The 27,885-nt window shown below is 43.0% G+C and overlaps 1 protein-coding gene across 2 annotated transcripts in view; it reads left to right on the top strand.

Moving 5' to 3' along the window:
• The first annotated feature begins 7,668 nt into the window (after nucleotides 1-7,668).
• Nucleotides 7,669-27,885, top strand: part of FKGP (L-fucokinase/GDP-L-fucose pyrophosphorylase) — an 88,235-nt gene continuing 68,018 nt past the window's right edge. Inside the window, exons 1-4 of one of the 2 annotated variants that reach the window (XM_086489004.1) lie at nucleotides 7,669-8,101; nucleotides 10,706-10,949; nucleotides 11,076-11,461; nucleotides 12,386-12,512. In XM_086489004.1, the coding sequence (XP_086345130.1) occupies nucleotides 7,814-8,101; nucleotides 10,706-10,949; nucleotides 11,076-11,461; nucleotides 12,386-12,512 (1,045 nt within the window). In that variant the 5' untranslated portion in view covers nucleotides 7,669-7,813. The remainder of the gene's footprint in view (nucleotides 8,102-10,705; nucleotides 10,950-11,075; nucleotides 11,462-12,385; nucleotides 12,513-27,885) is intronic. The other variant, XM_086488996.1, reaches the window with a different exon arrangement.

The raw sequence follows: 27,885 nt of genomic DNA, 5'->3' as shown, positions 1-27,885 counted from the left end.
TAGCTTTGGAAGAGATCTCTTGATACGCACATCCACTGAACTCCAAAATAGAGGAGAAACCATCGCTTTTCCTCTCTAACACCATCTGCATCTGGCGGTAGCGGCGGCAGCACATCACAGAGGTCTTGGAGGATCGATGCCTCAAAAGGAGGTGTGGCTGCTACAGAGTTGGTTGACCAACACCTCCCCGGGGCCCGATCAGAAGGAAACAACGAGGATAAATGTCCACAATTACGTCATCCGCTTCCAATGGGCAGCCAGTATTTGCAAATTACAATTTTGGGAACTGTCAACCAGAAACGATGACGGCTTCTGCCTAGCAAAAGGAGGGCTGCACACAAATAACGCACAAGCAGGGTCTGGCTATGGCATATACTCGAAGGAAAAGGGTGGGGAAAACGTACATGATACAGGAGAACAAAGGACTGCCTAAAGGCAGGGAATCTAGAAGCTAAAAGCAAATGGGAAAGGCATCTCCACACACCTGCTGCCCTCCCCTCTCTTCTACCTAACAGTCTTCCCATCCACATGTGTGCGTCCTTGCTTCCCTCTTCTGCTCGAGATCCCTCCACATCTTCCTCATTGCACTTGATTAGAGATAGAGAGAGAGTCAACTCATTCTAAGCCACTTGCTACGAGTCAAGCGATATATATATATATATATATATATATAGAGAGAGAGAGAGAGAGAGAGAGACAGAGAGAGAGAGAGAGAGAGAGAGAGAGAGATCTTTTGTCGTGCTCTCTCACTATGCCGTCACCAGGCTGGACGCAACCAGTGAAAGCATTGCCAAGCAATGGGGTGGGGGGGGGGGGGGGGGGGGGAGGGGGAGAGAGAGATTCTCCCTCTATCTTCGTCTACATACTACCCTCTTGCGTGATAGTGCCCCATTGGTGCGTCAAGTACAGCTGCACGAGGTTGGGTCATGAGGGATTTGAGGAGAACTACGAGGGTGATGGGGCAACGGTGAGAAGGAAATAGCACCCAGCGATGGGGAAGGAGATGACACAAGGTTGAAAGTGTGTGTGGTCTATGAGGGAGGGTTACATATGCTTTTTGTTGATCACCGATAGGCTATCTGAGAACGAGAAATAAGATGATTAGTCTCAATTGTTGGTGGCGCAACAATAGAAATATCGCATACTGGGTAGTCATGTGAGGCGTCGCTTCTGAATGCCAAAGGAAGGCCTCTATAAGGGGCAGGGGTAGCTCCAACCTCCAACTATTGGCTGCAGAGCTCGAGACAATAGTCTAAAGCAGGAAATGTGTGGTCCCACTGGTAAAACCTAAGTGGCGCTATGCAATACCCATAGCAAGACGTCCGGAGTAGTAGGAGAGACTGTGAGAGCACATGCATGCAATTTGGAAGGGGAAAGTGACAACGGAGCCTGGCCGTTCTTGATTCCATGGCAACTTCCTTAGTAATCATCCCCTCCTGTCATGCAAGTGTGGAGATTCCCTTTTTCTTGCTTGGATTCTAGTCACTCTACCTGCATTGCCATACATAATCTTCACCCCACCGAGGAAGAGAGAGAGAGAGAGAGAGAGAGAGAGAGAGAGAGGTGGCCCGAGTGGTGGTCGTCAACTATCGGCAGTGTCAACGGAGCTCGTCGATGATGATGGGCCAACACAGGCAAGAGGGGAGAGCCGAGAGCTTTCGAAGAGAGAGAGAGAGAGAGAGAGAGAGAGAGAGAGAGAGAGAGAGAGAGAGAGAGAGAGAAGGCATGGCACGTGTAGCAAGTGGGAGTGAGGGCAAAGTTGGTGAGAGAAAGTGAAGGGAAGGAAATAAAGTAGTTTTTCTTTTGTGCAATCTATTGCCCTATTTAAACGAGGCCTATGCTAACTTTTTCCAAAAACTTATGAAACCTATGTATGAGAAACTTTAGAGGTAAATTAACTAAATTTGAAAACTTTGCACAAATTCTTTAAATTTTGTAGATTTTTTTGTTTTTAAATATAAATTTAAAGATAAATCTCAAAATTTGTAGATGGGATTACACTAAACTAGGGTTTTTTTTAGCTTTTGAATCACTACCGTCCCTTTTCTCTCATGCTCTTCACGTGCCAACCTCTCACAACTACCATGACCCCTTCCTGCTCATTTTTCTTGCTATTGGGTCACCCTCTTCGCTGCTTTTCTTCTCCCGAGTCCCACGTTCACACAACATGCCTTCCTACTTTTTAGAGATGAAAATATCCCAATTTTGAAATGTAAATGCATTTTGAAATATTAATTTCTTAATGTTGAGATGTAAAGGCATTTATGAGAAATTAATACCCTAAATTTGGTAAGTATGTGACTCTAATCTTCGAAGCAGGTCACATTAGTGGGAATGTTGAAAGATGCGCACTTGTTAATCAAAGAGGAAAAGGGAGAGGTCTCCATCTGGCGGGCGAGAGGGAATAAGAAGAAGATTTTAACGTCGCTTACTGTCAGATAGCAAGGATCGCCGCCTTGTAGTCCTGCGGTGTCAGCCCGAACGTGGGGAGAGAGGGAGAGAGAGAGAGAGAGAGAGGGAGATGTGACTCGGGGAGATCTCATGCGCAATACATGAGACAAGGTGACGATGACGAGGGGGTAGTGTGCAAGGGAAGCTGTGAATGGGGTGGATGCAGAACAGCCCTGGGGAAGCGGCGTGTTGTGTGCACAGCAGGGCTTTGTGGTCTTGCAGGACAGAAAAGCTTCATGGATTTGCTGCAGGTTATTGCGATCACGGAGAGAGAGAGAGAGAGAGAGAGAGAGAGAGAGAGAGAGAGAGAGGGGGCGATAGACAACATAGGCTTGGCAAGGGAAGGGTTCTGTGACGCTGAAGGAGTCTGTACGTGGATGGTGATCGCGAGAAGCATAAGGGGTTGATGGCAACAAGGCCATTCGCTTTTGATTTCCAATTAGAAGATTCTGTTGGCATCACAGTCGGTAATTAATTAATGTTTGCACATAGACCCACTATGTCTATGTAACTATGAGAAATTAATACCCTAATTTGGTAATAAAGTCATTGCTATTGCATCTTTGTAACGTTTATTTCATCTTTTCTTGGAAGATCACAATGGTGCTCTTTACCTTCCCTTGCTCTTCTCAAGGGCAGGCCTTGTGATTTTATCACTTGTTTGAATCAAACTACACTCACTCTAGGAGTGCACGGGTAGAGTATTCAAAATTTAACCTTAATTTTTCCTTTCTTCTTTCTTTAAGAACACTTTGCAACAATAGCTTAACTTTACAAACATTTTCATTGAGAGGCACTCATACAAGATTTTTCTTGAATCAATAGTCTATAAGATCTTAGAAACCCTTTAGTCATTAAAGTCGAGGTTTTAAAATGTGAATATATGTATGCATTCTACAAAGATAATTCAATTAAGAAAATAAATAACTAAAAATCTACTTAATTAGCAATTGTTTCATTCTGAATCTTTGTTATGGAGAAGATTGTGCGGTGGACGATATATTCATATGTGCTCTTAATGCACATAAAGTATAGAGAGGGAGAGAGAGATTCATTCAAAATGCATCCTTTACACTTCTCAAAACATTTCATCGCTCCTCTTTCTTGCCATTCTTCGTCTTCTTCTGCCCCCCTCTCCTCTCTCTCTCTCTCTCTCTCTCTCTCTCCCTTTACTCAACAAGTTGAGGCTTTTTCTCTCTTACTCTTCTAGCCAGCAAAAATCTAAGAGAAATCCATACAATCTTGCCCATGGAATCGTCTATAGAAAAGAGAATACAACTAAGGTATGATTGGAAAAAATTGGATCGTGTCATGATTTAATCACAAATATAAATGTCTTTTTGTTCAAAACATCCTACCTGGTTTTGCTTGGATTTAAGTTTCAATCATAACTGTCATGATTCTTTTCATTCCAAACTTCTTGTTTTTAACACTCCCATATGGGTTTTCTCGAAAGTCTCGCTCGTTGTATGGGATTCTTCAACACATAATAGGATCACATTCAGTACATGCACATACATGTATATGGTATCTTGACATTTCGAGTAGATATTTCACCACGGCCATCTTGGAGATTGAAGGTCCGAGATGTTTTGGCTACAAACATTTTGGGCCTGAAAGGTTTCGTGGCTAAACTCTTGGGGAAGTCACTTTTCAAAATGTATATCTTATTTGGTGAATTAATTGGAGAGGATTAGCAATAGTCCAAAATGTATACTTTTATGTATACATTTTTTAGCACAAGGGTTGGACCAGGGGCGACACAGACCTCCGGCAAGGCTGGCTATAGGCATGCAATTAATCAAGGGGTCTTCTAAAGTTAGAGCTAAGGGCCTATAAGAGAAGGTGGTTTGGTGAAGATGACCATGCATCAGTCCACTTGTCCTTTTAGTGGTATCAAAGTAATTTGGTTATGGGGAGGAGGATCATGGAACCCCACAAATTTTGCATGTGCATGGATCCAAAGCTTCCATGGTGGGGTTGAGGAAGCTCGATGAGCCGCACAAGAAAGAGGTCTTACACACAAGGATGGCAAGGAGGCACATGAGAAGAACACGGCGATTATGACATCAATGTAATCTCCATGTCCTATTGCATATTTTTTGCTCCTTGAGTGAGCACAACCGAGGCACCTAGCGAGCTATGTGAGTCTAGTTCTCTCTCTTTGTGCTGCCTCCAATTTTTTCCATTGCCATGTTAAGCTTGAATTCATATCTTTAAGCCTTGAGTTAAGTTGGGCACCCTCAAGAAAGGATTTCAAAGCTCGTCAATCACATGGCGTGGAGGATTCAGAGGGCAGATTTTCAATGTTGCAAGCCACCATGCATGCATCCATGGCGTATCTTCGATGAATAGATTGTGCAAAAGCCATGCATGGCTTAAACAAAGTTCTCAAGTTAAAGAAGTATGGCTCCATGTATGGTTTGTGCAGGGCAAGGCGATCATCGCTTCCAAAGGCAATGACCTTAGAGCACAACGTGCTTGGATGCATAAAACCAGACAAGTTTAGGCAAGCCATGTGCAGCAAGGCAATCAAGGCAAGGCCTTTTTGTGAAGCATGGAAAATCTCAAGCAATATTTGTCCCTATCAAGCAATTATCGCAAGGAAATCTAGTTGATTTCTCAAGGCGCAAGGCTCAATCTCTGCAAGCTCAAGAAGTAATGCATATACAAAGTTATATAAGAATATAAAATAGTGTGTATCCTCTCCACACAAAGTGAGGAGGTAAGAGCTTGAACAAACACAACATTTTTTTCAAAGCAAGGATTTTGAATCAAGTGATCACATATTGCAAGGAGATTTGGTCACATTCAAGGCTCCTCTCAAGCAAAGGGAGCACAGAGGGCTTGCAAAATTGGGTTTGAGTTTTGGAATCCAAGGTTCCAAGCATTATTTTTTATGATTTCGCTATGACACGTGACACTTTGTCAAGGACATCATCAATCAAATTATGGTTGATTGTTTGCTTGATAATCACAAGGCCGATAATCAAGCAGGGCATGCACATGATGCAATAATACGCACGTTTTTAGTTATGACTCTTTGCACGAGGATGCTTATGGAATTTTGTATTAGGGTACACATAAGATTCATTATTGGCATTTATTTTGCCCTATACACAATTTCTATTATGTTGTGGACGTGGATTTGATGATCTTGGGAAAAATCTCAACACTCTTGCTCAACATGTCATTTGTTCTCAAGCTTACTTGAGCTTGGAGCTGAAAGATAAATATATATATGGGAAAAATAAGTCATGGGTAAAATTCCTTACCATTTGATCATGGCAAGCCTAAAGTGGATGCATTGTATATTCCAGCAAAAACAACAAAATGGCGAGGTCAACCCAATCCTAATGCTTTTAAGAAAAATTATAGATTATCAAAGGATTTTTCTACATATATATTTTGTTTCCCTACTAATGACTTTTTTAGAATCGTGCAGACATACTAAATACTCCTTCCTCGCCTCAAAAACATCTACAACCACAGCACTCAAAAGTCGGCTGACACAATGCATGAGAGAGAGAGAGAGAGAGAGAGAGAGAGAGAGAGAGAGAGGTAGGTTCGGAGCATCCAGAACCTTGTAGAGCTACAAGAGAGAGAGAAAAGGCATGGCACCGCCCACACACACACACACACACACACACACACACACACACACACACACAGAGAGAGAGAGAGAGAGAGAGAGAGAGAGAGAGAGAGAGAGAGAGAGAGAGAGAGACGATGCTGCCTACTTGGCAACCCAATGTGTACCTCTCTTTGCTTCATTGATGGCATCTTCAATAGATTCTCTCTTTCCTCTATTTGTTGAAAATCGAACAGACAGTCTTGAGATTTATTCAATTCTTTCGGAGATTTGTGCCAGAGATTCCTCCCTATCTTCACTCTCCAAAAGGGATACATCAGACTCGAACATGCACAGGTTGACAAACATCACCTTAGAGCGGCTCTCTTAGCCAACTAACTGCCCACACTATCCTGCAATTGCGTCTCATTTTTTTAATAGGAAAAAAACATCAACATGATCTGCGCCTGCATCCTCACGAGCCCACGCGAGCAATCATCGTCCAACAAAAAACCGGCAAGATCTGTCCCCCGCCTTCACTGGCACCTCGCGGCCTTGCTGTCTGTTCGGATTCACCCCGTTAAATGTACCTCGCCTCGGATCAGCTGAGATTCCCCGTTTTTAGTGAATCTACTCCAGCTGGTAACCCCTACTACTTTTTTGGCACTGCCTGCTTGGAGATAGTGATATAGGCGTGGTGCCTATCAAATTGTGTACATATTTTTTAGGCTTCCTAGAAAAAATAGATTATCTTTCTCCCTCTGTCGTTCAAAGCAATTAAGCGTGCGCGTGTGTGTGTGTGTGTTGCTCTGCTCTGCCGATCAACGCAATCAAGAGCTCTCTCTCTGTCTCTCTCTCTCTCTCTACACCAACTAGGGGAGAGCCAGAGGAGCAGTCATCATAGTAGATCTTAGAGCCCATCCACACTAGAGGTACATTGATTGACCGAGCCATTGAGCTAGGCAGATCTAGATACCTTGAGGGGTCTCCCACCATCGACGAAGACTGTAGCAGAAGATACGGATCACTCTAGCTCGACATGCAAGACGCCCACCCAGAGTATTGACCATGGAGGATGTTAATGAGATTTGACAACGACCGATTAGAGATTTCATTTGAAACACCCCCCCCCCCCCCCCCCCCCCCCCCCCCCCCCCCCCCCCCCCCCCCCCCACCCCCCCAAATCTCGTTTCAATTTCGGATCAGCTTCAGATTCATTTCCTTAGTGTTTTTCAGTCTCAGTTCTTTGTACTTTCCGTACTCAGACATGGTATCAGATTCACCAATTGTAACTTTTTGGTCTCATAGGTCATTTTGGCCTTTCGAAGATGTTAATATAACATCTCATCTCATTTCATTTCATTTCTCTCTCTAACAGCAGCCAGTGCTACTGTCTGTCTGCACGTTAGTGTTTCCTCAAATAATTAGGCTATGGTCACGCGAGGCTTAGTTTCCTCTGACCCTCTCTGACGGCGAACAGCTTTCCACCGGTATAGTTTTGTAACTATGCCAAAAAAGGCATAGTTACAAAACTATGCCGTCCATTACCGGTCATCGCCATGACTCTCTCTCTTTGCTTTCCCTCTTTCTACCTGCTGCTCACGGTGACACGGTCAGCTCCTATCAAGACGGTGTCTCAGACCTACGGATAACTAAGCATCGTGTGACCATAGCCTTATTTGTGGACAGAATTAAGTAAGAAGTAAATTAACTACAGCAACGCCGACCAAGCATTTTCTGTTCTCCTCAGATCTGCGAAAGACGCGAAATGCGCACTGGCAACAATCAACAATGGAGGAAAGTGATCCTCATAGCGTTTTGTCCAAAGCATGGTATAATTTGAGGCTATCTATACGATGTCCCGAGAGGGTACCCACGTGGGATGCTATCCTCCTCACAGCGGCAAGCCCCCAGCAGGCTCATCTCTATCAATGGCATCTTGACTTGGCTAAGCTCCGGGGCACCATTGCTTCTCACACAATTGCTCTTGCTGTGCCAGACCCTGGTGGAGTACGCATTGGCTCTGGTGGTGCTACCCTTCATGCCCTCCGGTCGCTTGTGCATTTCAGCACGACCTCAGTAAGCTGCTATCTTTTAAGCTTTTTTTTTTTAATATTCTGTTTTTCATCCAATTTTGCATGGTGCTTGTGAATGTGTTAAATGAAAGGTGCTGGAGGATTCTGAGCTCAGTGAGCTCGTTGAACTTTTGCATGACGAACAGCCTTAATGACGGGCGAGGGTGTTGAAAACCAGTAGATTTCTTGGCTACATGGAGCCACCGTGTGCCCCTTGTCACGTCTGTCTGTGTGTACATGTACGTGTGTGTGTGTGTGTGTGTGTGTCTGTGTGTGTGTTTAGTGAGTATGCCTTATTTTTCAAGATTTACTTATTTTTCCATTGCCTTAAAAATCACCCGTAAATGGACTTCTTATATTAAAAAACAGAGTGTGTTTTATGCCAAGTCAAAGAAATCAATTCAAACCATCCTGTCGTAAAGTTTTATCGAAACAATTATTATAAATATGGTGAATAGTGATTTTGCACATTTTAGGAATATTGGGAGCAGGTTTCGTAAAGAATATGCATTGATGAACTGGATGATGACCATGAGTCTATAAGTTTCACTTTCTGTATGGGTGAATATGGGATTTCCCTAGATTTATCTAGGTATGTGTTGAAGTTGTATTATTAACTTACTAATTCTATATTGTGAAGTTTTTGTGCAAATAGCATAAACAATGGAATTCTCTCTATCTTTAGAGGTGCGTATGCCTACCATCTTGTTGTGTTATTCCTTCCATTAAAAGCTTTTGTTAGTGCTATGCTTCATAATCTGCCCTGCATTTTTGCAGTGGATGTATGCTCATGTATACGTGCACGCATGCGTGTGTTTATCCAACAAGCTGTCAAGCAGCGATTCCACCTTGTATGCTCATATATGCGCGTGTGCGTGTGTATCCAAGAAGCTGTCAAGCAGCAATTCCACCTTGTAGTGGCAAAAACGAGATTCTTGAGAGTGAGCCCCTTATGAACATGGGTATCAGCAGCAACAGTGTGTTTATGAGCATTGTTGTATTTTGTAGCTGCCACTACCTACAGACGTGAATGGTAAAGCGACCAACAGAACCCGATTAAGTTATTAACAATCAGCAACCCCAGCTTATTGCTGTAAGCGGCAATAACTAAAGTGGATATGGAGGCAGTGGTACAGGGATAGCAATGACATTAGAGGATATGGAGCCTTTTCTGTTTTCTATTTGACACAAACGGGATTCTTTATGTATGCTGATGTTTGCCTGATAATCAAAAGCAACTCGGGGGTCAAGGGGCACCTAAGGGCAATAAATTCCACTTTAACACTAGGTTTGTGTTTGAGCCACTTAAGTGGCTTGGCACCTCATTCTATAAAATTGTCTCTACGACTGTCTATTTTTTAATAAACCATGATCGTAGGATACCATTGAGATCCTATGACATAGAGGAAAACTCTAGTATACCATTTTTCCCAAAAAAGTGTAAAATTAAAAATTTTAATTTTCTAAAAATAGTAAGAAGCCACAAACTGGCTTTTAAATTTGACAGCATACACGTTTTTGAGGCCTAAAACAAACCGGCAGTTATTTTTCTAAAATTAGTATATGCATATATTCTCATTGTATGCATATTCATGTATTTTTCAAAAAAGTTTTAATGTGCTTTGAAGTGTTTTAAGGGGTCTACACGGGATATCAAAAATTTTTAGTGATCTTTTTGTTCGATTGTACCTTAAAGATGGCTCTTAAAAAATAATAATTTTACATGAAATTATTTATTTCTATATTTTTTCAACTCCCTAGATGAATCCCTGAAACGTTTTAATGAGGTTTTTTGTGGTCCATGAGAACAAGAATGTACAAAAAGGTTGCTTATAGTCACAAAAGTGGCTCATGCTCACACAGCCCTAGTGTTAAAGATTCCGATTATTGAAGAACACTTCTTTCCACTTGTTTGTACAGTATTTTGTACAAACTTTGAGCTGATGCACATGCAACAATCTAGAAGGGCTTTAGATTCAAATCTTGGAAGATGAATTAGTCATATCCAAATCCGAACACAGAGAGAAACTTTGCCCTTAGTTCACTTATAGCAACTAACATGGAGTTTATCTCTCTGGAAACTTGTTTGCAAAACGAGCCTACTTCTTCTTCTTTATGCCAGTTTTGCCTATAAAAATGTCAAGGACAACTTGAGTGCTTAGAGGTTCTCAAGCTTATGCATAGGTCTTCATGGTGCAAGCAGCTTGAAGCTAGGGACTCTTTTGTAAGCAATTTACCAAATTCCAATCAACCTTGAGGTAGAACTTGGGTGTAGCCTCTGGGGCAGTGAAGATGCTGGAACTCCTGATGCTGGTCAATCCGATTGAGTCTCTAATTGTCAGTTTACCAGGGTCCAGTACAATAAAGACGGAGCCACAGGCTCAGTGTCGCGCGATTGCAGATCGAACACAATCTAATTTGTTTTCTCTTTTGACAGTGAAAGTCCATTGTTTTTCACATGCTCTTATTTCTTTCGACTTGCTGCATTCTGTATAGCTTGCTCATTTGAAAATTCGCTGAAAAGTTCAATCGACAGTATGTTGTGCACTTGAGTATAATCTTGAATTGTAAACAATCTTTGATGAGCCTACTTGAATTTGATATGCAGGACTTTGTCCCTGCAACTTCCAGCCGAACTCAAGCGCTTAACACTGAAAACATTTCTAGCATGAGAGTCTTGCTGGTTCATGCAGGAGGAGATTCAAAACGTGTCCCATGGGCTAACCCTATTGGGAAGGCATTTCTACCTTTGCCTTCTCTGCATAATGATGATCCCAATAAGCAAGCCTCTACATTATTTGATCATATCCTGGCAATATCTTCATATGTACCTCAAGATTTTGGGGAACAAGGTAGGAATTCTGTGGCGTGGTTTCTATGGCGCTTTTCGAAATTCTTCTATCTTTAAGCCTTTTGCAGTTCTCAAATTGAAACGTAAACCTATCATCTAAACAAGGAGTGCAACGATGTTTTGGCAGGTGGTCTTTTAATCATGACAGGAGATGTCCTACCTTGCTATGATTTCTCGTGTCTTTCCACTCCAATCAATGGAACATGTATTGTCGTGGTGCCTGCTCCACCTGATGTTGCGGCAAATCATGGGGTTATTCTTACACGTCCAGGAGACGATTCTGGAGAAGGATATGAAGCTTCTGGTCAAAGGTGCGAGCTGCATCAAGTTATAGACCTGCTACAAAAGCCTTCACATAGCGAGCTGTCCGTTAGAGGTGCATTATCAGAAGACAACACAGCACTTCTTGATTCTGGGATATTTGCAGTTCGAGGAAGGGCATGGACACAATTCCTGAACCTTTCTGTTGAGGACCCTGACCTAATTTCAAAGCTTTTGGAACAAAGAGAAGAAGTAAGTGTCTGGGTTTTTTTTTTTGAGCCTTCTTATCTGTCTACAGTTATTGGTGTCTATGATAATTCTGTTGGTTTTATATCTTCAATCTAGTGCTCTTATTTAGTGCCAGGCTTCATCACGGTGGGCCTCTCCAGAGTAAACACACAGACTTAGTACGCATACCTTTGTGCTCATGTCTGTGTGCATGTTTGCGCGACCCGAATATATGTTGAACCTACCTATATATGTTCTGGTTGTTTTACGACAAACAGAAACTTCTTGTATAATTTGACTTTGTATAGTAGTGCAACGTGCATGGCATATCTAAGGAATATTCAAATGTACTTCAGCCAGTGAATCAAAAATGTTTCCTTAGCTGATCTTGTGAAAAAAGGTACCAATTGTTGTTTAAATCCTTTTAGAAAGCACTGTGATAAAGTGAGTGGACATTGTGTGAAGTTAACGAATTAGTCTGTATTTGATGGCTTGATTGTGTGTGTCCTGCCTTGTAAACTTACGTTTTTGCAGTGTGTTAAAGCACATTGTTGTAAGCTATGTTCTTTAATGGAGTTTTACGCAAGTGAGGAGTAGTTCTTTATTCAGAAAGGGCATTGGAGCTTGTCTGAAGGTTTCAATTTCAAGTGAACTTTTTAGAAGACCAGGTGTCACTTAACTTCTGTGGTGAGCATTTGTACTCAATTCCAAGTTGTTACATTGAAAGAGCTTAACTGTGTGGGGCCTATTCAACATCGTTAAGGGCTTATCCAAATTTCAATACTCACACAACAGTAGAAAATCAGCTTAATTTGTTTGCGCTCAAACGACACATACATACAGAGCTTGCTAATGTTGTAAGTCTGACAAACGCGTATATTATAGGTGTACTTGAGTCTCTGTACTTTAATTACAAGTTACATTTATTGATCCAGATCAATGCTACAGGTCAGCTTGTATGAGGAAATAGCTGCAGCTTGGGTTCCTTCTCGTCATGAATGGCTAAGAAGTCGTCCTCTTGGTATCGAGCTTCTCAAGGCTCTGTCATCACATTGCCTATTCAGCTATTGTGCTCGTAGGTGAATGACAAATCTTTTCCTTGGTTAGCTTCAGATTTGCTGCTTGCATTTACCTGTATGATTCCAATGTTGCATGCGGTATATGAATATGAATGGCAGTTGCCGAGCTTTGCTGATATCTGACAGCTTATGCATCAGAATCTCATTTTCATTTTGGGCCTCATATGGAAGTTCTGAGGCTAGCTTTAAGAGTATTATAGTCAATTAGTAGGTCAGTTTCTGTTGAATTATATAAGAGGTCTTCTAGCATTCCTTTACTTAACATGGGTGTTATGTACGGGGGCCATAAGGTAGTACATTCATTGGAGGAGGTCTTCTTGTTGATTCATTTAACATAGGTATTCCTTACACGTCAGAAGTTATGTTGCCTGCGCCTCATACACAGAAAATTGTGTGAGCTCACCTCCTGCACCGTGTGCATGCAATGACTCTCTCTCTCTCTCTCTCTCTCTCTCCCTCCCTCTTTCTTTTCGAGAAAAGGGGCTGTAATCTGTGTACAAAAGAGATCTTTGGAGATGCTCAATGGCCTCTCACCTAAAGTAAGTACAAAAGTGAGAACAATGTGAAGGCTATGTAAATGTCAAGGTGGTGTGTACAATGAGTGTAAAACAAATTACTGGGGAGGTGCATAATACCACGTGATGTGGGCATGGTCCTGACTGAAAAGAACTGACGATCTTGCCTATGTATGAAGAAAGGCGCGTCTATGCTACTACGCTGCCTTGTAGGAGCCTGTTGAAGTATCCCACTAAGAGTATGTAGCAGCTCAGTCCAAATGGCTGTCAAAATTGTGGATGTAGGGGAAGATTGTGAGCCCAAATGCGAACACATCGAGCCTTGTGCCTGGTCCAAAGAGTGATGCTGCACCCATCACGTATGCCTACTCTAATCAACAAACAACAAATTGCCATCCACATTGGCTGCGCATACGGACAAACCCAGAAACTGTGCCTCAAGGATTCAGGCTCTAAAATGCATCTTTGACAAGTCGGATCATCCTAGTGCCAACCGGCAATCCTGCGTGCGCTATCATCCACATGAAATAATATATCCTGTGGCTGATCTTGAGGGTCCAAATGCATGCCAAAACTGTTGCTGGAAAGCAGGGAGGATACGCTAATCCTGGCATACCATTGGCGTGGGTGGTGAGGTGGGTGTCAGGTCCGCAATAGAAGCCTTTTCCCAACGGATATAATGTACTTAAAGAAGCGAAGAGGGGCTCCATCCATAGGAACGGGGAATGGGGGACGGGTCGGGGCTGGGACGACAAAAGTTAGGGAACAGGGTCGGGGCCCGGAACAAACAACATTTTTTTTTTCATATTTTCTCGATTTTATTAAGCTACATGTATATACCATAGTGCTAAGAATACTTTGAGGATTGAATTGTACCAAAAAAAAGAAAACATGACTCATAATAGCAAAATATGCCAATAATACATCGATGGCGTGATGGCAAATACAAGTAGATAAGTACATGCCTTAAGGGCTCAAAATGGCAAGTATTTAAGAGGCAAAAGAAAGCTAAAGCCTAACTAGGGAGGGGGTGAGCCCAAAATTTCACATCAAACCTTGGAAGTGCTTGCCTAATGAGAGTAGATAGAGGCTTGCCGCTTGATAGAGAGTAGGTAGAGGGAGCTTGAGAGAGAGAGAGAGGCTTGATTATCAATAGAGAATCGAGACTCGAGAGACTAGAGTAGATAGACTCTAGACTCTAGAGGGAGCTTGAGAGAGTAGCGGGGGCTTGAGTCTTGAAACTTGAGAGCTTGATGCTCGAGAGAGTAGAGGGAGCTTGATAGCTTGTGCCAAGGCCCAAGTGAGCTTGCAAGTGAGGCTTGAGCTAAAGCATAATGATAAACAAGACTCAAGAGCTTGAGGCTTGAGGCTTTGAGCATTGCATTGAGGAGGCTTCCTTTTAAAGGCCTCCAAAACACCTCCTACAAGAGCCCCTAAATCAAGGTGAAAAAGGGCTCTAAAGCCCCCAAAAATTGGCGATTTTCTATACTTCAATTTTTTTAAAAACTAGCCGTTGGTCCCCCCCCCCCTCCCCCGGGTTCTTAATCAGAACACCATTCCGAATGGCCAACCTTGTGACTGGCTTGCAAAAAGCCATCTCTGGCTCCATCATCGTGCAACGAAGGCCATATCACTCACTAGGATCCCAATCCAACTGAACAAGGGGCTTTCCCTGCCAAATCCACAATCTCCCAAGTGGTGCCTCCTTAGTAGTGAAAATAGAGTCAAACACAAGATCTCTTGAAAGAACCTACCCACCTTTGGTATAAGAGAAATGAGTCTTGTGGACATAGAGGCAGGCATCTCCGGAGTGCTAAATATGTGCTGTAAGCCAGAAAGCATAACGGAGTCAAGTACATCCCATCCTCTCCTAGACAAGATGCACCATCTAGGCCAACCACTGTGTCATGCATCTCTTGCTTAGAGAAGGGGCTAGTAAAGTGAGGCACACAACTTCTGTAACCACAGGCTGAACATGAGACCAAACCTCTTCTTTGGCATGCAAAATGTCATTAGTCAGGTGTTCTATAGTAAACGAATGCTCAAAATAATCTGAAGCTATGTCAAGGACCTCGTCAAGATGCGTGTGCAAGGACCTCATCAAGATCCGTGTACAACCTGTTCGTTGAATTTTGTTAAGGCCCTAATAGAAGTCCCCTTGGGACGCTCTTGGAAGTGTGCAAAGAAATCCTTATTCATCCTGTCACAAACTGTTGACGTGTCAAGCCACTGAAGAGTGGAGCCAATCTGCAGATCCCGGCCGAGGAGCGTAAACCCTAGAAGCAGCAGAAAAGTTTTACCAACTTATGGGACCTCGTCCGATGGGGTCCCAAGTCATTAGAAGTAAAGCCGGCACACATACACACTCAAAGATGATGATGTGGCAACTTTACGGAGTGCCACATTTTGCGTTGGATTGCTGATGTGGCAGATTCACGCAACTCCGCAATTTTTGTTGACATGTTGACGCTGTAGACTATATGGACAATCCTGTAATTCACACTGACAGTGCCATGTGGCAACTGTACGGATTTTCGCAAAATGCGTTGACAGCTTTTGGGCACTAGCTTCTGGGCCAGATGCTTTTAGAGTTTGATGCTTTTCATAGGCCAAGGGCCTTTAAATATGAACGAAGGGCTCATTCTCTAGCATGCTTCTGCGTGAAGGTGTAGGGATTGGAGACTTGGAGTACCGGCGTTGTACTGAGTTCAAGCAATATAAAGAAATACCGAAAGGGGCGCCAATGTTTGGGGCCAATGCTCTCTGGGGGTGGAATTCAGTCACTCTGCATCTCGCGTGTCGTGTATCTCTTTTAGTTCAGTGTTATTTGAAGTGCTTAAAGTCGTTCAGTCTGTTCTTTTTGATTGGCACGTGGTGCCCGTCCTCGTGACACATCCTATCTGCTTTGGATATCCATGTCGATATCAAAGCATGATGGGTGAATTTGGATTTCTCACTTTGAATGTGACTAGGAGTCTCTTTGGTGTCTACCTCGCGCTCTCCTAGAAACTCATCTCCTGGAAACGCCTCGAGTTGCTAGCATATGCAACCCAAACCGTCCTGTAACTCACATTCCTTGTGAAATAGGCCTCAACGTCTCTTTGCAGCTGTTTGCTGTAAGCCAGTGATGCACGTAGCCAAATGGATGTGGGATGTGCAGAACCAATACGTTTCCAAACATCCTGAATCATTGAGACAATGAAGTATCTTGCAGCACCAAGTTAGGTAGAGGAAGTCTCGAATCTCAATTGCAAAGAAACTCGGGCATGATGAGAGAGCACTGTAGTAGGCCAAATTGTAAATGTCCTACCATGAGATGCTGCCAGGCGCCAATGTAAAATCTATCTAGTCGCTCTAACAAATGACCTGACTGCCTCCTGAAACCCCACGAAAATTGCAAAGATTGTGAAGTGCTAGTCACAGATGGAATATGCTAGGCATTTGCACTAGAAACTGCAAAAAGGAATTTGTCCCAAGCATCTCTATCGCAGGTGCTACAAATGGTAGAGAAGGAGGTTGAATAGATTGCCAGTCCTCAGAGGTCTCTACAGTGTTGAAATTACCCACAAATCCATATTAGGCAATACATTCACAATCTGTTGCCAAAACTCGGCTCTCTTGTGAGCTGAAGTGGGGGCATAGATACACATCACACCAACCAGAAAGTCATCAATCTCTAGAGTGATCTACGTCGCTCTACCATGTCACGAGACAGGCACCACGTGCCAATAGAAAAGAACAGACTGAACAACTTTAAGTACTTCAACAACAACTGAACTGAAAGAGAGAGACAATACGGGGAGTCGCGAAGTTCCAATCCAGAGAGTATTGACCCCAAACCTTGGCACCCCTTTCGGTATTTCTTTATACTTGAACTCAGTACAATGCCGGTACTCGCGCTTTGCATCTTCTCACAGAAGCGTGCTAGAGTATGAGCCCTCTGCACATATTTAAAGGCCCTTGGTCTCAAAAGCAGTTACATGAAAAGCAGTAAACTCAAAAGCATCTGGTCCAAGCAGGAAATCCGTACAAGTGCCCCATCAGTAGCGCAGTTCGCAGAAATCCCTATAGGTTGCAATGTCAGTAGGTCAAGGCAAATTTTGGAAATCCGTACAGGCCCGCCATGTCATCAGCTTAAAACACGAGCATCCGTACTGGTTGCCACATCATCAAATTTTACGCTATTTTTTGTGTGTGTGAGGATTCAACCTTATTTTAATGCTTGTATGTCACTTGGGCCCCATCGGACGGGGTCCCATAAGTTGGGGGAACTCTTTTTTAAAAATAGGCCACTCGGCAAAACTTTGCAAGTTGGTAAAACTTCTGCTGCTTCTGCTTCTTCACTTAGGGTTTAGGCCCCTCGGCCGAGATCTGCAGGTTGCCTCTGTTCTTCAGTGGCTTGACACGTCAGCAGTTTGTGACAACCATGTACTGATGTACCATGGTCACGTACACAATAACGCCAACAGCTCCCTAATAAATAGCATACACCACTGCTAAAATACTGGTGGCCACTGTAGTTTCCCAAAATGCGTGAGAATCCCTAGGTAGCAACTTGCCACATCTACGGTAACTATCCATACATAGCTTGTGCTCATGCACAAGAAGTATATCCACGTCTCGATCTACATGGGAACGCAAGCCTTGCGAAGCAAATTCTGTCTTGGGCTATTGATGCTACTATGATGCAATCCTTTGACATTCCAAGTGACGATATGTAAATCTATGTGACAAGCAATGGTGAACCTGAAACCTCAAAAGGCATACATCAACTGTTTCAGTGGCTACAAGATTGAAGATCAATTCCGATCCCTCTTGATCCTTGGCCGAAAGTGTGGAGCAAGAGCTAATGAAAGTGCATCCTTATCATGTCGTAGTGGGCGTAGGAGCCGTCGTGGAGCAAAGGAGTGAGCAGCTGTAAACCAAAGCCATTGATCAAGTCATGTCCTAAGTTGAAGGCCAAAGAGGCTAAGAAGAAAGAGGATGGTTCCACTGCAAATGCTGGTTCCACTACAAATGCAGCCATTTTTGAGTCTTCTGTGAAAGGAGATTGTGTTGCTGATGTTGATGCAGAATGGGCTTTTAGCGCAGAGTGCACTTACAATCCTGCTGTCCATGATGCATGCTTGTCAGTTGCTGCAGATTCACATGTGTGGTATTTCGACAGTGGTGCTACAAAGCACATTACCTCACATCGTGAATTGTTTACCTCTCTCGAGTCTGTCCGTCATGGGAATTCAGTCACTTGTGCCAACAACGCCTCTTATCCAGTTCAGGGAGTTGGAAAGATTGTGCTCACTGCTGCTAATGGCATTTCCTTCACACTTTTTGATGCACTTTATGTAACTGGGATCAAGAAGAATCTCATTTGTGGATGACAGATGTACAGTTCATGATCTCAGTTTTGGTGATGAAATTGTTGCATCTGGGCTTTTGTGCCGTAGGCTGTATAAGCTCACTTTGTATGACAAGTGTGGAATTTTTTTTGCAAATGTTGTTGCAGATTCAAGGGCTATTTCAAATGCAAAACTTTGGCATGCACGTTTTGGTCATCTGAATTTTGCCAGTTTGCTGCGTTTGCAGAAATCTGATATGGTTGCTTCTTTGCCACCTCTTGAAGCACCTGTCAAACATGTTTGTGAAGGATGTATTTTGGGTAAGATGCAGCGTTCTAAATTTCCAAAGGATGGTTCAGTTTGGGCCACATGCAGGTTGCAGCTTGTGCATAGTGATGTTTGTGGGCCCATGCAAACTCCGTCCTTGGGCAATTACCTGTACTTCGTGACTTTCATTGATGACTACTCCAGGCATGCATGGGTATTTCCGCTTAAAGCGAAGTCCGAAGTTTTTATGTGCTTCAAATTTTTTTTGGCTATGGCTGAAAATGTCTCAAAATGTACTATGGGCACCCTCCGTTCCGATCGAGGGGGGGAGTATATGTCTCATGAATTTAATGCATTTCTGGCTAGTCGTGGGATAAAACACCAATGTACAGTGCCTTATACACCTCAGCAAAATGGTGTTGCTGAGAGGAAAAACAGGTCACTGACGGAAATGGCACGATGTATGGTCAAAACTCAAGCTTTACCGCATTCTTTTTGGCTTGAGGCCATCATCTGTGCCACTTATGTACTAAACAGGTGTCCTACGAAAGCTTTGCAGTCTATTACTCCATATGAAGCATGGCATGATAGAAAGCCTTCTATTGAGCACATGCGTGTTTTTGGCTGTTTGGCATATGCTTTGTTGCCACAAGTGCAGCGCAGAAAATTGAATGATAAGGTTGTCAAATGTATTTTGTTGGTTATAGTGCTGAAAGAAAAGGTTACAGTTTGTATCATCCGTAAACAAAACGTATTCTGGTTTCTCGGGATGTAGTGTTTGTGGAAGATTCTGTTCAGCCCTTGTTGTCATGTACTAGAGACAGTAATGTAAGCTCACAGGACATTTATGACACTTTGTTGCCTCTTTTCAGTGGTGGAAATACGAATGTAAGTTCCAATGAGGCAAATGTACAGCCTATGGGGGTTTCTGAAAATGTTTTAGATCAGCCTATTACTGATGCAGATGTACATGATGTACTTGATGAGGAAAGGGCTGAAAATGAGCAGGCTAGAGGTATGCCAAAATGGCTGGTGCACACTTTGCGTGATAGTAAATTGGATGCACCTTTGTCTAGTCGTACTCGTTCAGGCTCTCGCCATGCATCTTATGTATCAGATTGTTATGCTTTGGCTGTGTCTAGCTTACATGATGTTGAGGAGCCTCTGACTTTTGATGAAGCACAGAATTTAGAAAATTGGATGGCTGCCATGTAATCAGAATATGATGCACTTATAGAAAATGGCACATGGACTTTATGTGATTTGCCTCCTGGCAAAAAGGCCATTGGTATGAAGTGGGTTTACAAGTTGAAACGCAAGCCGGATGGTGAGATCGATCGCCATAAGGCTCGACTTGTTGCAAAGGGTTATGCACAACAAAAAGGCATAGATTATGAAGCGATTTTTGCTCCCACTTGTCGTATGACTACTGTGCGTTTTCTATGTGCATTGGCAGCTCATTTTGGTTGGGATGTACATCAATCAGACATTGTTACTGCTTTCTTGAATGGTGACATATTTGAGGAAGTTTATGTAACGCAGCCTCGCGGTTTTGTCATAAAAGAACAAGAGGACAAAGTGTGCAAATGTAACAAGGCTTTGTATGGGTTGAAGCAATCTCCTCATGCTTGGTATGAGAAAGTTGACACTCATTTGGTCAAACAAGGCTTTCGTAACAGTCCAACAGAAAGCACATTGTATGTAAAGCGTGAGGGTGATGTGAAAGATGACAAGTACAAACGTTATGTATGGCTGAAAATTATGACACCAAAAAGAGCACCCATTTTTGTAGCCGGTTGCTACATTCCTCATCATGATTCTCCCTTTTATGCTTGCATGGATAGAGATCAACCATTTTCTGATTTGGAAGAGGACATTGCTTATTTCAAAGGTGAAGGTGATGTTATTGTATTCGGGGATATGAATGCTCGCACAAAAACATTGCAACATGATACTCAACAATTTGATATGCCATACATTTCAAGGGAGTTGGAGGAAGTTCACTTTGATGATCGTACTTCAATGGATGAGAAAGAGCCGGATCACTATGGAAAGTTACTTTTACACATGTGTAATAGCACAGGTATGCTCATTGCCAATGGTGTATCTTTGTGGAGTGGAACCAATGGATTTACATGTAGGAGACATAATGGGGATAGTGTGATTGACTATATGCTACTCTCTGAAGCCATCATGTATCGCATAAAGAGTTTTATGTTTGGTCAATGGACCCCGGAATCCGACCATCGCACCTTATGTATTGACCTTTCATGTGGAGAAGCAACTAAGCATGATAATCTCAGCCAAAGGAAAGAGAAGTTATCACTATGTATGGATTTCAAACGGGCACCAATGTACATGACGTGGCATGACCACATGGAAAGTACGGGTGCTGATGTGGCAATAAGAGGTACGGACGATGATGAAGTGGCATACTATACCATAGAACCCATATTTTGCACTGACAGGTGCCACCTGGGAGCAGTACGGATTCTCGCAAAACGCGCTGGCAGACTGACGTGGCTGCTGTGCGGAATTCCGCAAGTTGTTGTGCTTGCTTTTTGGACAGATTTTTGATCAGTTGCTTTTGGAACACTTTGCTTTTGAGTTTGGAAGCTTTTGGGGCTTTGCTTTTTTGGGCATCCCTTGTATCAATAAATAGACCTAAGGGGCCTCACTCTTCAGAGCATCTGGATGCAGAGTTTGAGAGCAGAGAACCCCTTCGGAAGTTGTACTTTGCTCAAGCATTAATATAAAAGTAATACCGAAAGGGGCGCCAGTCTTTTGGGGCCAATCTCTCGGGGCACTGAACTACGCCGAGCAGTGTAGACTCAATTATTAAAGTGTGATAAAGTTGTGAAGTATTTCAAGTGATTCTCTCGTGGGTGGTGTTGGATTCTCGACTTGGGGTGCCCAAGCCTGTTGACAGTGGTATCAGAGCACGGCTGATTTCTCTTCTACTGGGAAATCTGATCCTCTTACCGTGACATACATGGATTCAAACGACGAATCCCGCAAGAATCAGACAAAACCCTCCTGATACGTCTGAAACGGGAGGCAGAACGGAAAATTCAAATGGATTAGCAGATCATGAATACGGGCCACCTCGGCCTACACAGTATCAGCTTATGGAGATGCAACGTCAACAACAACTTGATGATTGTGCAAAGCAGATGCTCCAGTTTGCAAACAATATGCTAAATTTTTGACCCGACACCCAATTGACAAGGTGCACACCCATTGGCAGAAAGTCATGTCCCACGCATGTTTACTAAAGATGAACTCGAGGACGTTGTTGAAAAACGTGTCAACCATCTATTGGGGTCAAAAGAAATGCAACTGAAGAAACGAAACAAGGGAATTGATTTCCCTAGTTACTTGGGCAAAAAATCCTCTTCTGAAAACGCCAGAAAACCGAAGAAGAAGCGTGTACGTGTCGAAGGATTGTCCAGTTCGTCCTCATCTTCTTCTGACAGCTCAAACAACTCCTCCTCCTCTGACTCGAGTGATGAGGACAGAAAGGGCAAGAAACGATGGAAGATAATATGTTTTATTAAAAAAGGGAGCATTTTTACAGAGCCAATCAATATGATTTCCTTGATGACAAGGGCAAAAAGGCCAAAGAATTCAAAGAGGGAGGACAGACAGTAAAGTTTGAGTGCTTTTTAGGGTTTGGAAATGCTCCCAAGGCTTTAATATAACATTTTCTGGAGGCCGCTATACAAAGCACTCCAAGATTAGACGGGCATCATCTTTTCTAAAAGGCAATGCATGGACATGGTGGTCCACTCTTTTGTTAAAGAAACAAGCATCGACAAAGTGGTTGAAATTTAAGAAACTCTTTATTTCTTTTTGGCTCACACAAGAATATGAACGAGACGTGATTACTGATTGGAACCATGTTCGGATGGTCAAGATAGAATCTTTGGATTCTTACTGTGAGAGATTTTGAGATGTCTTCTTACTTTCTTCATCCTTTTAGAAGATCAGTTTTAAGGAGCAGATTGAACAGTTCAACCAAACTCTTGTAATCTAATAAGCCACTTAGAGATTCTAGATGGGACATCCATGTGCTGCATCACATACGAAAATACATTTTCCATTGGTAGACTTACAAAGGGTCTAGGAAATAGATAAGAGCGGAAATTTGTAGTGGCAAACATCAATGCAAGCACCATGTGCTCTACGTGGTGAATCCTTTTTCTGATGGGGTCATGATGCGACGAAGTAGATAGGACGCATGAAAGAGGTTTGGGGGTCCTTCTACATTAGTACGGCTCCAAGTGTATTACTTCCTACACTAGGGTTAACATAAAATGGCTTGTCCAATCTAGGGGGTGCAATGGTGGGAAGAGCAGCCAGGATCTGTTTCACTTCACTAAAATGTTGTTCATTTTCTTCACTCCATAGAAAGACATCTCTATGGGTGACTTGTTGTAGAGGGAGAGCCACCTGAGAGAGCAAGTGGATTAACGTGCTCAAGTACCTTACCTTCTGAAGGAAAGAGACCAATTGCTTAGCTGTTGTGGGTGATGACAAAGATACTAAAGTCTGAAACTTGCTTGGGTCAGCCTCAATTCCTTTTGTTGAAATTACATGGCTGATAAGAGAGACCTTTCTTTCACCAATGTGACATTTATATACCTTAAGCTGGCCACCCAAGGTTTTCAGCCTAGCTAGGCCATCATAGACCTTGCTTAAATGGAGAGAGCGAGAGCTGTAGATGCAAAAATCATCTATGGAAACCTGTATTGACTTACTAAGTATGGTTGGAAGAAAAAATTTACATAGCATTGAAATGTGGCCGGAGCGTTGATGAGGCCAAAAGGCATTACCCTGTAAGCAAAACATCCACATGGTGTTATGAAATTTATCTTTTTCTGATCTTCTTTTGCAATGCTAATCTAGAAGTAGCTTGAGTAGCCATCACATACTGTGTAGCACTCATGACTTGCTACCTCAAATCTCGTCTTGGAGTGGGAGGGGAAAATGATCCCTCTTTGTTGCTACATTGAGAGGTTTGTAGTCTACACAAACCCTCCACTTACCATTCTTCTTTGGCGTGACCACCACTGGAGAGACCCACTCTGAGTCCTTGATGGGGTAAATGAAACCTTCCTATAGAAAATTCCTTATCTCTTTGAGAAATACTTCTTGCGTAGCCCTTCCCATTGTGCAGCATGACAAAAATGTCTACCTCCACTTCTGTGCTAAATGCCTTCACTTTGACATTATTTGCCACTTGAGCTCGACACGGTCCCGGACTACTTACCTCTAGGCCTAGATGGTGCATCATTTTCTCACTCATGACACATACTTATGTGCCACCATCTATATAGACATTTGAGATACATTGCCCCTTGATGTGGACATCCATGATAGGTAGGATGTTGTCAAGATTCCTCCCAGAGATAGCCTCAACAATCCTTGGTCTTGACTTCCTTGTACTTACCATCTTCGTCCATTGTCTCCTCATTCTTGGTGGGGATTTGCTATACATTCGAGTAACTTGACTTACCCACCAGATGAACCTTCGACAAGTCAGAACAGAAACAGACAACAAAGAGATACATGATCTCGACTGACAGAAGAACAAAGACTGACAGAAGAATAAAGAGAGGAATATTTCAAAGCAGGAAAATGTTTTCTCTGCACGGTGCCCCAAGAAGGCACAAGAATGAAAATGGTTGACAGATTGGAAAATAGAACGGGGCGAGGAGATACTCGTTCTAGAACAGATATTGGATAGAAAATTATGGATGATGTAACAGACTTGGACACTCCAAGTCAAAAATCAATCGCGAGAGCACCAAATAACCACTTCAAAACAATTCACAGATCACAATAGATTTGCACTGGCCCGACGGAGTTCCGTGCCTAGAGATATTGGCCCCAAAGACTGGCGCCCCTTTCGGTATTTCTTTTTATATTAATTAGTCAAAGTACAAGAGAGTGGCTAGGGTTTCACTCTCAGACTCTGTGTCCAGATGCTCTGAGAAGTGAGGCCCTCACCACTAATTTAAAGGTTACAAGGGATGCCCAAAAGCAGAGCCCCAAAAGCTTTTAAAATAAAAAGCATCAGTTCTCTCTCTCTCTTAGAGAGTCTTTATCTCTAAAAAAAAAAAAAATCAAAATTCGCGTCGCTCATCATTTTCCAAATTTCTTTTTTCAAGCCTTTTGCGATTTTCCGAAATTAGGGTTTGTGGCAGAAATTAGGGTTTGCAGGAATTTTAGGGTTTCTGGCAGAAATTAGGCTTTCTGCTGTCCGCCACGTCATCACTTTGTGACATACCCCCCCTCTTGAAAGCATTGTAATCGATCGCGATTACGCCTGCAAAACCGACAAAAGCCATAAACCATCTTAGCAGACATTGACTGTTAGTATCTACGTACTAGGAACACACATCTAGCACATGTACAAAATCGACAGTCACATCACACGACATCACAAGACATCACATGACATTCAACATTCATTCAGATCTTAGACCATTATTTATCGGCAATGTAGCTAGCAATCACATCTAGGTCCAATCGGGACCTTATCGATGTCCGATTGACTAACCCCTATTGCAACCATGTCTATTCGAGATCAATCAAACCAAAATGCTGCAGTCATTTCGTCTATCAATTCCTGCACTCACAAGAAGTCAAGAACAAATCAGTATCATTATCAGGAATTCCATTTCATAAAGTCATTTAGCAGAATACTGTCAGCTCTCAGTATCCCTGAAGCTCAAAGAGACATAAGTGACTTTAGTATCAAAATCGAGGCATCTGTTGACAAAGGAGCGGAGTAACTCCCCTCTTGTGCATCCCACTGCACCAGATCTTTGGCCAAGCTGAATTTCTGGGTTCCGTTTGGAGAAGACTATGCTAAACCAAAACATCGAGGTAAAGTTTCACAATCCGAGGAGTATTTGCTAGGTCCTCCTCCTCCATCCACTTCGCATCAAATGTAGGAAAGTTCTTGAACTAAACCAAGAACCGCCTTCGGACTTTACCTTTCTTCGTATCGTTATGTGCCAAAATCTGTTCAGGAACAAGGATCTCCTCCTTTTCTTCCACTTTGGGTTGCTCATGAGGCTCCCCATCATCAGGCACATCACCCTTAACAGGTTTCAAGAGACTCACATGCAATGCATTGTGAATCCTCCAAGTATGTGGCAGTTTCAATCGGAAGGAGACATCATTTATCTTGTCAGTGATCTGGAAAGGTCCGTAGTATCGCATACTAAGCTTTGGAAGAAGCCTCTCCTTTCCCTTTTTCTTTTGGTAGGCGTGCCTTTTCAAAAGTAAGAGCACCCAATCATCCTCCTTCAATTTCAAGTCGCGACGATGGCGATCCGCTGCCTTTTTCTATCGTTCTTGAGACTCTTGCAAAGTCTTGCGAACCTTGGCAAAAGCCGTATCCAAATCTTGCGAATATTCATCCGCCTCAAATATCTAATCTTTCGTGCGCAAGAAGGATGGAACCTTTGCAGCACTTTCAAAAATCTCACATGGCGTCTTCCCCGTCGAAGAGTGTATCGTGTTATTGCAGGCAAATTCCACCAAAGGTAAGTTCTTTTCCCATTGAGTCTTCTGATCCAAGATACAAGACTTCAATAAATCTAAAATCACTGAATTGGCAATCTCAAATTGCCCGTCAGTCTGCAAGTGGAACGATGACGAGAACTGCAACCGCGTGCCAATGTTCTCCCAAATTGCCTTTCAAAACAAACTCCTAAATCTGGGGTCTCTGTCGGAGACAATCGTCTCGGACCTGCCATGTAATCAGAAAATCATTGTGATCATTCTGTGTGATCGGGAGATCAAAAATGAAATCCATTTCAATACTTTCCCAGGGGCGGGTGGGTATGGGTAAAGGGTGTAACAATCCCTATGCCTTATGCCTGTCAAACTTGACCTTCTGGCATACTGCGCACAACTCTTCCACGTCCTTTTTGAGTCACGGCCAAAAGAAGTATCTCTCTATCCCTTTCATGGTGGTAGCAATGCCGCGGTGACCCGTAAAAGGTGGACAGTGGCATTCAGTCATAACCTTTTCCCTCAACGGCTGTGTAACTCACAACATAGTCTTTTTCATCAAGTAGCCTTCCCGAAGGGAGTATCCAGCTACTGTCTCCCCATCCCGTATCCATGTGAAAATATCTGCAAAGATGCAAGAAGGCCATGTCATAGCTTACGAGAGCCATTTCTTCTCTAGGCCGGAGATGACAGCACAGATCTATGAGAAAGAGCTTTTGGCGGTTATCCATGCTCTTACTCAGTGGCGGCATTACCTACTCGGAGCGGATTTTACTATCTTTACAGACCATCAGAGTTTGCGCTACTTCTTCTCACAGAAGTAGCTTTCGGAAAAGCAGATGCGGTGGGCGAACATCTTGTCACAATTCCACTTCCAGATTGTCCATGTGCAGGGACAGAAGAATGTGGTGGCAGATGCTTTGTCTCGGAAATCATTGGTTCTGGCTGTTTCCGCGATACATCATAGGAGCTTCGAGGATATGGTCGATGATATCCACTCTTCAAGTCAATCCTGCTAAAGCACGAGGATCCCTGTAACCTGTCGAGTATATCATCGATCCTAGGGATCGGAAATGTGTTCTTGATGGTGATTTCGTTTAGAGTGCTATAATCGATGCACATTCTCCAAGATCCATCTTTCTTCAAAACCAACAACACTGGAGAGCAATACGGTAAAGTACTAGGCTGGACAAGACCCTTTTCCAAGAGGTCTTTCACTGGGTTCATAATCTTTTCATTCTGTACTCGGCTCACACGGTAAGGTGGCCGATTCGGTGACGTGCTTCCAGGAATCAGATCAATGGTATGATCTTCAGGCCCTCTGAAAAGCAATCGGCATGAGTGTGGAGAAAAATCTTGGCGTTGTTTTGATTACATCAAAACATATTCAACCTTTATCCATCGTTCAGTTCTCTCCCAAAAGAATGAGTAAGAAACTGAAGTTCATCAAGTACACTCTCTAAGCCCTTCATTTATCAAAGTCGCTTTCTCGGCCCGGTAGTCAACCACGGCGTAGTTCTTGTGGTACCAAGGGATCCTGAGTAGAACGTCACTCGCGTGTCCTGAACACCCCTGTCATTGCAAACAAAGTTTGCCAATGCTCGGTGTAATGGCAACAGCCCATCCGGGTGCCAATCGAACTACCTCTGCCTGTGGCGTCAGTTTGTCGGGCGTAATTCCAAATCGAACCGCCAATTCCAAGTGAAAAGAAGTTGGCCTTG

The sequence above is a fragment of the Adiantum capillus-veneris genome, chromosome 2, assembly GCF_014529385.1.
Source record: "Adiantum capillus-veneris isolate H3 chromosome 2, ASM1452938v2, whole genome shotgun sequence".
NCBI classification, from domain to species: domain Eukaryota; kingdom Viridiplantae; phylum Streptophyta; class Polypodiopsida; order Polypodiales; family Pteridaceae; genus Adiantum; species Adiantum capillus-veneris.
The sequence above is the reverse complement of the archived record's forward strand: the minus strand, read 5'-3'. Positions and strand labels throughout refer to the sequence as shown.